We start from the raw sequence: 15,580 nt of genomic DNA, 5'->3' as shown, positions 1-15,580 counted from the left end.
CTGTCTTCTTCACTTTTAAGTACAGATGTTTTTACCCTGCCATGCAGGCTGTCGTACTGTTTTTGGGGGTGCGCATGCTGGGTGTATATTCTTGTTTCCAAAAGCCACCAAATGCTGATATGGATTATGGGATCTTTAAGGTGCATGTTTGAACTTCTGCATGAATATAGACATGAAGGGGGGTGGAGGTATTAGCAAGACAGCACATCTGTTACCTGGGAGATGAGAAAAAAACATCTCCACCTTGAAATCTGCAGGTTTTGAACCCAGGCCCATCAGACTGAAAGTGCAGTGCTTTAGCTACTCAGCTGTTGTGCCCACAGTTGTTTTACCCGTGTGTCTCCTCTCACAGCATATTCCACCAAAAGAGCCCTAATCTATATCCTGTGAGTCCAAGCCATCAAAAAACAAAAACAAAACAAAAACAAAAAACCCATCCAAATTCATGTTGTATGTATCTCCTGTGTAATCATTTCTGTTTCATGTGTGTGTGTGTTCCCTGGCAGCTTGGTTCAAAAGATCTCCATTTCCAGTCTTTCACATGTGTGTGTGTGTTCCCTGTCAGCGCAGTTCAAAAGATCTCCATTTCCAGTCTTTCACATGTGTGTGTGTGTTCCCTGTCAGCGCAGTTCAAAAGATCTCCATTTCCAGTCTTTCACATGTGTGTGTGTGTTCCCTGTCAGCGCAGTCCAAAAGATCTCCATTTCCAGTCTTTCACATGTGTGTGTGTGTGCTTTGTGTCAGCACGGTCCAAAAGATCCCCATTTCCAGTCTTTCACATGTGTGTGTGTGTGCTTTGTGTCAGCGCGGTCCAAAAGATCCCCATTTCCAGTCTTTCACATGTGTGTGTGTGTGCTTTGTGTCAGCACGGTCCAAAAGATCCCCATTTCCAGTCTTTCACATGTGTGTGTGTGTGCTTTGTGTCAGCGCGGTCCAAAAGATCCCCATTTCCAGTCTTTCAGATGTGTGTGTGTTTTGTGGCAGCGCGGTCCAAAACACCCCCATTTCCAGTCTTACATGTGTGTGTGTTTTGTGGGAGCACGGTTCAAAACACCCCCATTTCCAATCTTTCACATGTGTGTGTGTTTTGTGGCAGCGCGGTCCAAAAGATCCCCATTTCCAATCTTTCACATGTGTGTGTGTTTTGTGGGAGCACGGTCCAAAACACCCCCATTTCCAGTCTTTCACATGTGTGTGTGTTTTGTGGAAGCGCGGTCCAAACACCCCCATTTCCAATCATGTGTGTGTGTTTTGTGGGAGCACTGTTCAAAACACCCCCATTTCCAGTCATGTGTGTGTGTTTTGTGGGAGCACGGTTCAAAACACCCCCATTTCCAATCATGTGTGTGTGTTTTGTGGGAGCACAGTTCAAAACATCCCCATTTCCAATCTTTCACATGTGTGTGTGTTTTGTGGCAGCGCGGTCCAAAAGACCCCCATTTCCAATCATGTGTGTGTGTTTTGTGGGAGCACTGTTCAAAACACCCCCATTTCCAGTCTTTCACATGTGTGTGTGTTTTGTGGCAGCGCGGTCCAAAACACCCCCATTTCCAATCTTTCACATGTGTGTGTGTTTTGTGGCAGCACGGTCCAAAAGATCCCCATTTCCAATCTTTCACATGTGTGTGTGTGTGTGTGTGTTTTGTGGCAGCGCGGTCCAAGACACCCCCATTTCCAGTCTTTCAGATGTGTATTTGTTTTGTGGCAGCACGGTTCAAAACACCCCCATTTCCAGTCTTACATGAGTGTGTGTTTTGTGGCAGCGCGGTCCAAAACACCCCCATTTCCAATCTTTCAGGTGTGTGTGTGCTTTGTGGCAGCGCGGTCCAAGAGCCCCAAGGGGTCACGATCGAGCAGCGTGGAGTCCGTGGGCAACACCAACCCCTACGTGCGGCCGAACTCCCTGAAGGCGTGGAAGGAGGAGCAGGAGAGGATTAAAGCGGAGGAGGATGAGAAGGAGTCCCTCAAGAAGGAGAAGAGGGCCAGGTCTGCCCAGAAGAAGGTGACAGCATCATCACTTTCTGCGTCTTTTTTCCTTTTTCTTTTTTTTTCACCTTGTCATCATCATCATTGTAGGAGGGCGCCGTGGCAGAATCGGTTAAGTGTTGGACTTGTGATGCAGTGTTCACCAGTGATCAGGGTTTGAGGCTTTGAGGATGTATGTGTGTGGTGTTATCACTTCATGGCTGTGTTGTTTTCTTGCTGAAGGCTGGACAATTTGTGTTGATAGCAGATGTGTGTGTGTGTGTGTGTGTGTGCCTGCATTGTGCGTGCAGTGTCTAGAGTGAATGAGTTAGTACTGGAATGAAATGATAGTGTTGTGCTAGAGTTCAAAGTGGTTGAGTTTGTAGCTTTAAACTTGTGTGTGTGTGTGTGTGTCTGTGTGTGACTGCATCTGCACTTTGTGGATATAGGTGTGACTGTTCATCACCTGTTTGTTTTTTATGTATGAAGTTGTGGATTTTGTTTTTCAAATATTTTTTTTTATTGTGGTGTGTGCAGTGATTAGATTGCATTCTGTAATGTTATGTCCAGAAGTTTCACTTTGTGCACCGCTTCCTTTAGCAATAGAAAAAAAAACTCACTGCCTCCATCAGAAATAACTGCAGAAGACACACAAGATGAAAATGTTCCAGCTTAGACATGAACCCACTGCTCTATATTTTCTTCCTTTTTTTCCCCCCCTTGGCATTAGTGCTGGTACAGCACCATTTCACCTTTGTCTTGTTTGAGAAAGGTTTAAAGTATTATTTATGAAGCTCTGGATTATCTTGTCCAAATGGACTGTGGTGTGTGTTTGTGTGTGTGTGTGTGTGTGTGTGTGTGTGTGTGTGTGTATGGTGTTGGCGTGCCTGTGTGCGTGTGATAGAGTAAGTGTGTGTGTGTGTGTGTGTGTGTGTGTGTGTGTGTGTCTGCTTGCGTGCGTGCATGTGATAGAGTAAGTGTGTGTGTGTGTGTGTGTGTGTAGACATTTTGCATTGATTCTTATATTCAGATGCGAAAAGAAGGGGGGGGGGGGATGGTGGGGGGGGGGGGGGGGGGGGGGCGGGGGGCAGGGTTGAGTATCAGCCACAGCATATACCATAAAATACCATGTACATGTCCACCCACGTGTACCCCCTAAAACAAGGATAGTGGGGCATATGCATGGCACTTTTCATGGAGATTGTAAAAAGAATCACATTATCTTTGCACTGCCTTTTTTTTTTCCCCTTCTGATGTGTGTGGTCATGATTTTTGCATGTTTATACGTTGTGTTTGCAGGGCAAAAAAGGGGTAAGAAAAACATCAGTTGCTTTTGTTATTGTTTTTTTTTTATGCATACATATGAATGTGTTTTTTTTTTTTTATTGGTTTTGGGTTTTTGTTTTCAAATTAAATACAATATTTCCAACATTGGCATGGCTTGTCTTGGGGGTATTAAGGGGACGAGGATGATGAGGATATTGCCATGGGTTGAGGGTGGTGTCAAGGGGATGAGGGCCATGAGGATATTGCCATGGGTTGAGGGTGGTGTCAAGGGGATGAGGGCCATGAGGATATTGCCATGGGTTGAGGGTGGTGTCAAGGGGATGAGGGCTATGAGGATATTGCCATGGGCTGAGGGTGGTGTCAAGAGGATGAGAACGATGAGGATATTGCCAGTGAGGGTTGTCATAGGGATGAGGACCATGAGTATATTGCCATGGGTTGAGGGTGGTGTCAAGAGGATGAGGACGATGAGGATATTGCCAATGAGGGTTGTCAAGGGGATGATGATGATGAGGATATTGCCATGGGTTGTCAAGAGGATGAGGACCATGAGGATATTGCCAGTGAGGGTTGTCAAGGGGATGAGGGTCATGAGGATATTGCCATGGGCTGAGGGTGGTGTCAAGAGGATGAGGATGATGAGGATATTGTCAGTGAGGGTTGTCAAGGGGATGAGGGTCATGAGGATATTGCCATGGGCTGAGGGTGGTGTCAAGGGATGAGGGCCATGAGGATATTGCCCTGGGGGGTGGTCAAGGGGATGAGGGTCATGAGGATATTGCCATGCGCTGAGGGTGGTGTCAAGAGGATGAGGATGATGAGGATATTGCCAATGAGGGTTGTCAAAAGGATGAGGATGATGAGGATATTGCCAATGAGGGTTGTCAAGGGGATGACGATGATGAGGATATTGCCATGGGTTGTCAAGAGGATGAGGACCATGAGGATATTGCCATGGGTTGTCAAGGGGATGAGGGCCATGAGGATATTGCCATGGGGGGTGGTGTGGTGGTGATTGGAAGACAGGGCAGGAGAGAAAAGTGTCTATCGTATCTGTTTCAATTTCTTTTCATTGTTGGCATGACAAGATAATGATTTTTTTGCTCTGTCATATTTTTTCTGAGTTTCATTTATCTATTACTGTTTTGTTTTGTTCTGGTTGTGGAATGTTTGCCTGCATTATGTTTATTATTTTGTATGCATCGTTGACCCAAATCGTCTTTGTCCAAACTATATTTACTTACACCTTCATATATCTGCACATTTGCACAGGCTCACTTCCGTTAGTTTTTGCCCATTTTGTGACTATCACTTCCATTGTTTTCAGTCTGTTGCTTTGTGTTTGTGTGGTCTGTCAGGTGCAGTGTTTCCCTGTGTCCGTCGGCAGTATGTCTGTTGGTCAGTGTGTCATATCTGTCTGTCTGCCTGTCTCTGTGCCATTCTTGTGTGGTTCTGCCCTTTTTGTCCCGTTGTTTGTCACTCTCTCATGCACGCTGACATTTGTTTTTCTTTCTTTCTTTCTTTCTTTTTTTTTTTTTTCCCCACCCCTCATGTATTCCTGTACTTAGATGTTTTGTTCTCTTTTTCGTTTTTGCCATTCCCCTTTGCATTGCTGATCGCCGTGGACCTGGAAGCGTGAAATCATGGGTGGGAGTATTTCTCTACTAATCCCATTTCTGTATCAGCATTTTGGTGATCAAAGAAAAAAAAAAGCCCCCCCCCACCCCCCCATCCCCCCCTATATTTTGTTTCAATATTAAGACAGGCACTTAGGTGAAGACATAAGCTTTTGGGTGTGACAAAAAAAAAAAAAAAAAAAAAAAAAAAAAAAATCAGTCACTCAGTGAGGTTCTCTTTATTGAAATATTGCTTGATATTCAGGATGAACCTGGTTTCCTTCATGCCATATATGTTTCTGTTGTTTTTTTTCATTGTGCAAAAAGTTAAACAGAAAGTTCATTATAATCTTTTTTAACCAGCCACTCCTACCCATGTGAGATTCCTTGCTTTTGCCGTGTGGTGGATGGCTATCCTGGCTTTTGGTGGTGTTGTTTATTGGGTTTTTCATCCCCCATTTTTTTCAGCATGCCGCCCTTGTTTTTTTGTTGTTGTTTTTTTTACTTTGACAAAGTTTCTTGTACTGACTGGTGCCATTTATTTTTTTAGTTGTTTGTCACAGGCACACACAGGTTGACTTGCACATCACACAAGCACACACACATTTTGACTGGCGCATCACACAAGCACACACATATGTTGATTGGCACATCACACAAGCACACACATATGTTGATTGGCACATCACACAAGCACACACACATGTTGATTGGCACATCACACAAGCACACACATATGTTGATTGGCACATCACACAAGCACACACACACATGTTGATTGGAACATCACACAAGCACACACACATGTTGATTGGCACATCACACAAGCACACACACATGTTGACTGGCACATCACACAAGCACACACACATGTTGATTGGAACATCACACAAGCACACACACATGTTGACTGGCACATCACACAAGCACACTCACATGTTGACTGGCACATCACACAAGCACACACAAGTTTTTTGGCACATCACATATGTACAAACAAGTTTATTGGCACATCACACATGTACACACATGTTGATTTGCGCATTGCACATGTAAACACATAATGATTGGCACATCACACAAGCACATATATATTGACTAGCACATCACACAGACACAGACACATGTTCATTGGCACATCACACAAGCATGCACACACATACACATGTTCATTGGTACATCACACAAGCACGCATACACACACACACACACACACACATGTTCATTGGCACATCACACAAGCACACACACACTCACACACACACACACACACACACACACACGTTCATTGGCACATCACACAAGCATACACACACATGTTCATCGGCACATCACACAAGCATACACACACATGTTCATCGGCACATCACACAAGCATACACACACATGTTCATCGGCACATCACATAAGCACACATAGTCCTGTACAATACACAGATGAATACATGCAGACTTGTGGTTGTCATGCTGTTTGGGTGAAAATATCATTGGAAATAATAATGTTTTTTTCTTCTGGGTTTCTGTTCAGTTTTGTTGTTGTTGAATGATTTGGATAAAGTAGGTCAAAATGTTGTGAACTCTGCAGTATCAAATAGTAGATGACAAACAAGTAGAGCAACATTTTCTCATGTGAATGAAACAAATTCAGGTATGGAACTCCTGAACTGAACAATTTAGAATTTTTTTTTTATTTTTTTTTTTAGGGAAATAAAGATTTTATTTGAGATGATCAGAACAGTACTGAAGTGTTTGGATTTTTTTATGAAGAGTAAGACAAATTAGTTAATCAAGGCAGTGAAGTCTTCAGCTGTGAAGTAATGTTGATTTAATCTCTTTTCGGATTATCATTTGTTTTGTTTTCCAAATTTTTAATTATTTGTTGTTGTTTTTTCTTTTTGTTTATTTATTTATTTTTTTACAGAGATCATTGTACATGCTGTATGTCAGCTGTTTATGTTTTTTTTTTTTGTGTGTGTATTTTTGTCTGCTTAAATTTTTATTGACTGACTGTGATTATTTGGGGCTGCAGCTTACAAGTTTTACACAAAACCCATTTCCATCTTTTTATGGAAATGATACTTTTATTCAGTTACCTATAATGTTGAACCATTGCTCTTAAAAAAAACCAAAAAAACACCTCCAAACTATTCACATTTTCAACACCAGAGTGTAGTGCCTTAATCAGTTGGTGAAGGCGTTTTTAAGTGGACTGCTCAAGAACAGCAAATTTTCAACACCAGAGTGTAGACCCATAGTCAGTTGGTAAAGGCCTTCTAAAGTGGATTGCTTATAAAACAATAACAACAACCCTCCACCCCGTACACACACCTCCCCCCTCCTTCCCCGAAAAAAGAAGCAAAAAAAACACAAAAAAACAACAACAAAAAACAAACAAAAAATTTCAACACCACAATGTAATACCATATTCAATTGGTCAAAGCCTTTTATCAAAAAGACAACCACAACAAAAAAAAAAAGTCACCACTGATATCAAAAGTCTGTCAAGATTCAAAACCAGGGTACGGTTCCCACGCGCTCTCTCAGCACAAGCCTTTCAAAGGCTGAATGCTTGTCTTTCATCGGCGCAGTGCCAGAATATGACGACGATAATGATCAGTTTGGTGTCACTTACCGTCCCATGTCAGACTGATGCAAATGAGACCCATCCATTGACTCTGCTGGCCAAAATGTTTCTGTGGCGACCTCAGTACTAAGACGCCGCTGCCATGCCGGCTTGTGTGTCAACAGCAGGAGAAGGAGGAGAAGGAAGAGAAGAAACCCGGGTCCAGGAGCAGCAGCAAGTCCAAGCTGTCGCAGCGCGCGCCTGACGAGCCTCCCGCTGATGACCAGCCACCTCCCATCAAGGAGGAGGAGGAGCCGTACTGGCCGGTGAGTGTTCTGATTGGCTGGGCTTTTACTTTCATATATATATATATATATATATATAAATTTTGAAAAAAAAAAAGTATATTGTGATGGGGTGGTAAGGTGGTGTTAGAGAAGGTGAAGACAGGTAGGAAGTGTTAGCAGAAGAGAGCCGCAGCCAGGCAAGGTAGACTCAGGAAGGCGGTGCGCCGGTTTTCTTCTTTTATTCTCTCATTCTTCCAGACCAGGAGATTTTCTCTCTTTGTCTGGCACTTCCTCACTCCTTATATTCTGTTCCGCCGAACCGCAAAGCCAGCGCCGGGAAGCGACTCACGAAACCGGCCCATAAATGTGAGTTTGGTAGTGAAAGGGTTAAAGTTTTGAACATTTTATGAAAACATACCCATGGAGTCTGTATATGTATGTATGCACATGTATAGACACACACACACACACACACACACACACACACATCTACCTACCTACCTACCTACTTTCCTGCCTACCTACCTACCTACATACATACTTACATACATATCTACATCCTTAATAATATCAAAAGGGTGGTGTGTGTGTGTGGTTTTTTGTTTGTGTGTATGTGTGTGTGTGTGTGTGTGTGTGTGTGTGTGTGTGTGTGTCCAGTTCACGGGGTACGACACAGGCAACCAGCTGCTCCATGCCTCTGGGATCACCACCACGCTCTTCCCCTCAGATGGCGGTCAGATCCGAACAGAGAGGACAGAGTTTGTGCAAGGTATTTTTGGGGCTTTGTCAGCCTCGGTGTGTGTGTGTGTGTGTGTGTGTGTGTGTGTGTGTGTGTGAAGTTGCAGTCTTACATTGTCACAAACTATGGTAATATTTGAATAAAACAAAGCCTGTTTACAGTTCAGCACAGAACAGCACAGCACAGCACAGCACAGCACAGAACAACACCACTCATGACAGCACAGCGTAGTACAACACAGCACCGTACAGTGCAGCACAGCACAGCACAGAACAGCACAGAACAACACCACTCAGGACAATACAGCACTGTACAGCACAGTACAGCAAACCACACCACACCACACCACACTACACATCACATCTGTACTGCGTTGTTCTGTGTGCAGGCACCACACCACACCACCCCACACCACACCACACCACACCACACCACACTACACATCACATCTGTACTGCGTTGTTCTGTGTGCAGGCACCAGACCACACCACGCCACCCCACACCACACCACACCACACCACACCACACCACCCCACCCCACACCACCCCACCCCACCCCACACCACCCCACCCCACACCACACCACACCACCCCACCCCACACCACACCACACCACACCACACCACACCACCCCACACCACACCACACCACACCACGCCATCCCACACCACACCACACATCACATCTGTATTGCGTTGTTCTGTGTGCAGGCACCACACCACACCACCCCACACCACACCACGCCACCCCACACCACACCACACCACACCACACATCACATCTATACTGCGTTGTTTTGTGTGCAGGCACCACACCACACCACCCCACCTCACACCACACCACATCACATCACACCACACCACACCACGCCACCCCACACCACACCACACCACACCACACCACACATCACATCTGTACTGCGTTGTTCTGTGTGCAGGCACCACACCACATCACACCACCCCACACCACACATCACATCTATACTGTGTCATTCTGTGTGCAGGCACCACACCACACCACCCCACACCACCCCACACCACACCACACCACCCCACACCACACCACCCCACCCCACACCACACCACACCACACATCACATCTGTACTGCGTTGTTCTGTGTGCAGGCACCACACCACACCACCCCACCTCACATCACACCACACCACACCACGCCACACCACACCACACCACACCACACTACACCACACCACACCACCCCACCCCACCCCACACCACCCCACACCACACATCACATCTATACTGCGTTGTTCTGTGTGCAGGCACCACACCACACCACACCACCCCACACCACACATCACATCTATACTATGTCATTCTGTGTGCAGGCACCACGGCTGTCCGCACTGCGGTTCTGAAGGACGGCCACGTGTTCGCTGTGCACGTCCTCAACCCCAGAGAAGGGGAGGAGGAGCCCCAGGACCCAGACCTCGAGCCTGTCTCTTCCTCCACCTTGTCTGACGAACTTGAAAAGTCAGAGACGGAGAAATCGGAAAAAGGTTTGGAAAGTTGCAGCCTTGCACCGTCACAAACTGTGGTGTTTATTTATTTATTTATTTTTTTAAATGCCTGTTTAGCCTGTGAAGTTGCAGAATTTTGCACAGATTTATCATATTATTGTTGTCATTTAAAAAGATTCTGTGATATCCAAAGCAAATTTTAATATCCTGTAACATTAAGTTACTATACAGACAAATTCAAATCTACAGTCATGAAATGCGTGTTATAAGTCTGTTGTCGTTGTTATAGGAGATAAGCAGGTAACACTGAAGAATAACAAAATCATTAAACTGTAAATGAAGAAATGATAAATGAAATTAATTCAGACACTAACATGTCTACGTGTTACGCAGTGTTGTGAACGTCATCATTCTCTCTGGTCTTTTCTGCTTTCAGAGGAGAAAGAAGGAGGGGAACAGGCAGAGAAGGAGAAGAAAGCGCCCCCTGTCAGTCAGTTTGGTTCCCTGACGGCAACGCTCATCGACGGCATGGTTCTCTCCCTTAGTCAGTGGGGCGCCACTGGTGAGACGGCAGAAGGTGAGTGGAGTGGAAGATATGGAGGTGAAGGCTGGCCAGGTTGACAGATACCCCTTCAAGTGTGTGTCCTTATCAAATCATGTCATTGCATTGTTTGTGCTTTTTTTTTCTTTTTTTCTTTTTTTTTTTGTGTGTGTGTTTTTATGACTTGTGTTTTGCCACTTTTTGTTCATTGAAAATTGACATGTTTGAATGTCTTTTTCATGTATCTCCAGTGACTGGGGGAAAAAAAAGAAAGAAAAAAAGAGGAAATCTTCTTGTTTTGTCTTGTTAAAAGATTTGTTGAGAGTTCAAAACAGTGTTTGTACTCTGCTTAAAGATTAATTTGCTGAAGTACCTTTATGTCCATACCATTTGTCTCCTTTGATAGTCTGTGTCATCATCATCATCATCATCATCACCATTTAGCAGTATCACAGAGTCTTTTGCATGTCAGACAGACGCATGTCTTGCAAGCTGACTGTTACGTGTTGTTGAGTAAAGAGTTGTTGTGGTACGTGGCTGTGTGACAGGCAAGCCCTACGAGCCAGCGCCCTACGTGCCCCCCGCCCCCAGCCCAAGCCCCCAGCCCCAGGCAGCCTCACCCACCAAGGGCAAGAAGGAAAGGGGCAAAGTTTCCAACACCCCCGAACCCGCCTCCGTGCAGGTGAGGACGGCATGTCAGGTGTGCAGGTTTTGCGGTGGACAGGTGTGAGGGTTTTGTAATGGACAGATGTAAGGATTTTGTAGTGGACAGATGTGAGGATTGTTTAGTGGACAGGTGTGAGGGTTTTGCAATGGACAGGTGTGAGGGTTTTGTAATGGACAGATGTAAGGATTTTGTAGTGGACAGATGTGAGGATTGTTTAGTGGACAGGTGTGAGGGTTTTGCAATGGACAGGTGTGAGGGTTTTGTAATGGACAGATGTAAGGATTTTGTAGTGGACAGATGTGAGGATTGTTTAGTGGACAGGTGTGAGGGTTTTGCAATGGACAGGTGTGAGGGTTTTGTAATGGACAGATGTAAGGATTTTGTAGTGGACAGATGTGAGGATTGTTTAGTGGACAGGTGTGAGGGTTTTGCAATGGACAGGTGTGAGGGTTTTGTAATGGACAGGTGTAAGGATTTTGTAGTGGATAGATGGGAGGATTGTTTAATGGACAGGTGTGAGGGTTTTGTAATGGACAGGTGTGAGGGTTTTGTAATGGACAGATGTAAGGATTTTGTAGTGGACAGATGTGAGGATTGTTTAGTGGACAGGTGTGAGGGTTTTGTTGTGGACAGGTGTCAGGATTTTGGAGTAGACAGTTGTGAGGTATTTGCAGTGGACAGGTGTGAGGTATTGTAGCGGACAGTTGTGAGGTTTGTGCAGTGGAAAAGGTTGGGTTTTTTTTACATTGTGAGGTTGGTGTAATGGACAGGTTGGTGTTTAATGTTAGGGTTTTGTAGTGGACAGGTTTTATTGCAGTGGACAGGTTTATTGCAGTGGACAGGTGTGAGGATTTTGTTTGTGGACAGGTGTGAGAGTAATGTTTGTAACCAGATACCACTGTCAGGTTCTACAACAACTTGTAATTCTGTATGGGTCTTGAGACAGGGCGAAATAATTATGAGTGCTTTCACAGCAGTGAACTCCAAGTGAATAGAATACAATTCAGTTTAGGATCAAGCTTTGTCAGTGTCCAAAGAAAGAGAGGTGGACACATTTAGCCGTTTCAAACTCACAGATACAGACGTTCATATACATGCACGCATGCACACACACACACACACACATTCATGCTCACACACACACATACACATACATGCATTCATGTACAATCATGTACATGCACGCTTGCATGCACACACATGCACTCACACACACACACGCATGCACGCACACACGCACGCACGCACGCAGCATCACACAGACAACAGCTTTCCCTGCTCCCTCAGGTCACTGCATGTTCATTGCATTGTATGTTATACGTTAATGTCTTTACTTTTTTTTCTTTAATTTGTTTCACTATTTCATTCCTTTCAAAAGAATTAAATAAAAAAAATTTTATCCACACCTCCCATAGGCTCTCAAGACCTGACAAGCATGTTCTGTTTTGTGCATAGATCAGGCATCTGCTCTTAAAAAAACCCACCCACCCCCACCTCCCCTCTCTAAAAACCAAAAACACACACACACAAATCTAGAGCATTGATCAGTCCACATGATTTCACATCCCCCTGAAAGTGAAAGTGAAACTGAAACCCTGTGTCATCAGTCCCATGCGTAACGCCACCATTTTTTTTTTTTTTTTTTTTTTTTCATTTTCAGGAGGAGGAGTTGCCTGTGGAAGAGAAGGTGGAGGAGAAGAAAGTTCCGGAACAACCTTTCCAGGAGGTCTTCGTCACCTGCCCAGACGGTCTGCAGGTGCGCTACTTCCTCCAGAGCTCTGTGGGTAAGTGCTTGGCAAGATCAGGGGGGAGGAGAAAGGAACAGCCAGAAACAGCTGTCGTTGCTGTTCGTTTTTGAGTGGGTGGATTAAGATTTTCATGACTTAAATTGTCAGGTGTGGTGATTTATAGTTAGTTGAACTGCCAGGTGTGGTCCCCTTTAAAAAAAAAGTTATATATAATAATAGTTGTAATGCCAGGTGTATGAGGATAAGAACTGATGTACAGCCAGGTATATAATGATAAGAATGGTTGTACTGCCAGGTGTATAATGATAAGAATGGTTGTACTGCCAGGTGTATAATGAAAAGAATGGTTGTACTGCCAGGTGTATAATGATAAGAATGGTTGTACTGCCACATGTATAATAAAAAGAATTGTTGTACTGGCAGATGTATAATGATAAGAATGGTTGTACTGCCAGGTGTATAATGATAAGACTGGTTGTACTGCCAGGTGTATAATGATAAGAATGGTTGTACTGCCAGGTGTATAATGATAAGAATGGTTGTACTGCCACATGTATAATAAAAAGAATTGTTGTACTGGCAGATGTATAATGATAAGAATGGTTGTACTGCCAGGTGTATGAAAATAATAAGAATTGTTGTACTGCCAGGAGTATAATGATAAATATTTTTGTACTGCCGGGTGTATAACAACAAGAATGGTTTTACTGTCAGGTTTATAACAACAAGAATGGTTTTACTGCCAGGTGTGTAACAACAAGAATGGTTGTACTGCCAGGTGTATAACAATAAGAATGGTTTTACTGCCAGTTGTGTAACAACAAGAATGGTTGTACTGCCAGGTGTATAACAATAAGAATGGTTTTACTGCCAGGTGTTTAACAATGTTGTACTGCCAGGTGTGTAACAATAAGAATGGTTGTACTGCCAGGTGTGTAACAATAAGAATGGTTGCACTGCCAGGTGTGTAACAATAAGAATGGTTGTACTGCCAGTGTGTACACAATTACTGCCAGGTGTGTAAACTAGATTGTACTGCCAGGTGTGTAACAGTAAGACTGGCTGTACTGACAGGTGTGTAACAACAAGACTGGTTGACTGCCAGGTGTGTAACAGCAAGAATGGTTGTACTGCCAGGTGTGTAACAATAAAAATAGTTGTACTGCCAGGTGTGTAACAACAAGAATGGTTGCACTGCCAGGTGTCTAACAACAAGACTGGTTGTACTGCCAGGTGTGTAACAATAAGACTGGTTGTACTGCCAGGTGTGTAACAATAAGAATGGTTGTACTGCCAGGTGTGTAACAATAAGACTGGTTGTACTGCCAGGTGTGTAACAACAAGAATGGTTGTACTGCCAGGTGTATAGCAATAAGACTGGTTGTACTGCCAGGTGTGTAACAACAAGAATGGTTTTACTGCCAGGTGTATAGCAATAAGACTGGTTGTACTGCCAGGTGTGTAACAATAAGACTGGTTGAACTGCCAGGTGTGTAACAATAAGAATGGTTGTACTGCCAGGTGTGTAACAACAAGAATGGTTGTACTGCCAGGTGTGTAACAACAAGAATGGTTGTACTGCCAGGTGTGTAACAACAAGAATGGTTGTACAGGTGTGGTGCCGATGACGGAGGAGGACCGGCACCTGGTGGTGAAGCAGAGCTACCCGTTCAAGACGAGCGGGATGCAGGACTGCGAGGCCGCCCGCCGCCAGTACATTGTCAACGAGCAGTCCCGCGTCATGACGGCCGATGGCACCGTGGTCAAACACATGACTGACGGCTCCGTCGAGGTGGGTGAGCTGTACTCTTCCTTGTAAGTGCCCACCCCCCACCCGACTCTTTGCTCACATTTCACCCTTAAGTTGGGGTGGGTGGGCGTTTACTGGGTATGTTACGCTGTGTGGTTTCATCGCGCAGCAGTGGCTGGGCAGGGAATGAGAACAGAGCAAGACACTGCGTCATGGAGAAACGTCATGCTCTCACTTGGTTTTTTTTTCAGTGACACATCAACATCTCATGCAGGCGTTCTGTTCTTTATCTCAAGATCTAAATCTGCACCGCTTTTTAAAGGAACACAATCAGAAGTAGCAAACTGAATTTTCATTAGTACATGATACTTTTCTTTCCTTTTTTCTTTTTTTTTTTTTTTTTTTTTTTTTTTTACAAAATGGGGTTGAGAGCATTTACAAGGTATTTTACCATTGGCGCAGTTTTGTATATATATTAAAACCCAAATTGGGTAGGGAGTAGAGGTTGCGGGTGGGGTGGTGGTGGAGCATTTGCAAGATACCGGGCATTTATGACATTTTCATATGATTGAAAGGCTTGAGTTTTTTTGGTTTTTTTCTGAGGTGTCATTTTTTTTCCTGTTTGAGGGCTGCCACTCTCATGTTCACTCATAATAATCTACAAATGGAATTTTACATGTATATAACCATTCTTTACCCCCGCCATTTAGGCAGCCATACACTGTTTTCAGTGGTGTTCATGCTGGGAAGGTTTATGTTTCCATAACCCACCAAATTATTTGATGCTCTGCGTGTGTATACGCATGAAGGTGGTTCAGGCAATAGCAGGTCTGCATGCATGCTGACTTGGGAGATGGGAAAAATCTCCACCCTTAACTCACCAGTTGCAGCTGGGAATCTTTTTCTTCTTCTTCTGCGTTCGTGGGCTGCAACTCCCACA

General features: G+C 44.3%; 1 protein-coding gene across 6 annotated transcripts in view; it reads left to right on the top strand.

Moving 5' to 3' along the window:
* Positions 1-15,580, top strand: part of LOC143282978 (sperm-associated antigen 17-like) — an 83,075-nt gene that overhangs the window by 33,200 nt on the left and 34,295 nt on the right. For 4 of the 6 annotated variants that reach the window (XM_076588915.1, XM_076588912.1, XM_076588914.1 and 1 more), the window contains 8 exons: positions 1,821-2,002; positions 7,616-7,756; positions 8,375-8,486; positions 9,803-9,973; positions 10,371-10,511; positions 11,024-11,157; positions 12,803-12,926; positions 14,504-14,682. In XM_076588915.1, the coding sequence (XP_076445030.1) occupies positions 1,821-2,002; positions 7,616-7,756; positions 8,375-8,486; positions 9,803-9,973; positions 10,371-10,511; positions 11,024-11,157; positions 12,803-12,926; positions 14,504-14,682 (1,184 nt within the window). The remainder of the gene's footprint in view (positions 1-1,820; positions 2,003-7,615; positions 7,757-8,374; positions 8,487-9,802; positions 9,974-10,370; positions 10,512-11,023; positions 11,158-12,802; positions 12,927-14,503; positions 14,683-15,580) is intronic. The other 2 variants (XM_076588913.1, XM_076588911.1) reach the window with 1 other exon arrangement.

The sequence above is a fragment of the Babylonia areolata genome, chromosome 6 (genome assembly GCF_041734735.1).
Source record: "Babylonia areolata isolate BAREFJ2019XMU chromosome 6, ASM4173473v1, whole genome shotgun sequence".
In the NCBI taxonomy this organism is placed as follows: Eukaryota; Metazoa; Mollusca; class Gastropoda; order Neogastropoda; family Buccinidae; genus Babylonia; species Babylonia areolata.
Note: the sequence above shows the minus strand (reverse complement) of the source record. Positions and strands in the feature narration are given on the sequence as shown.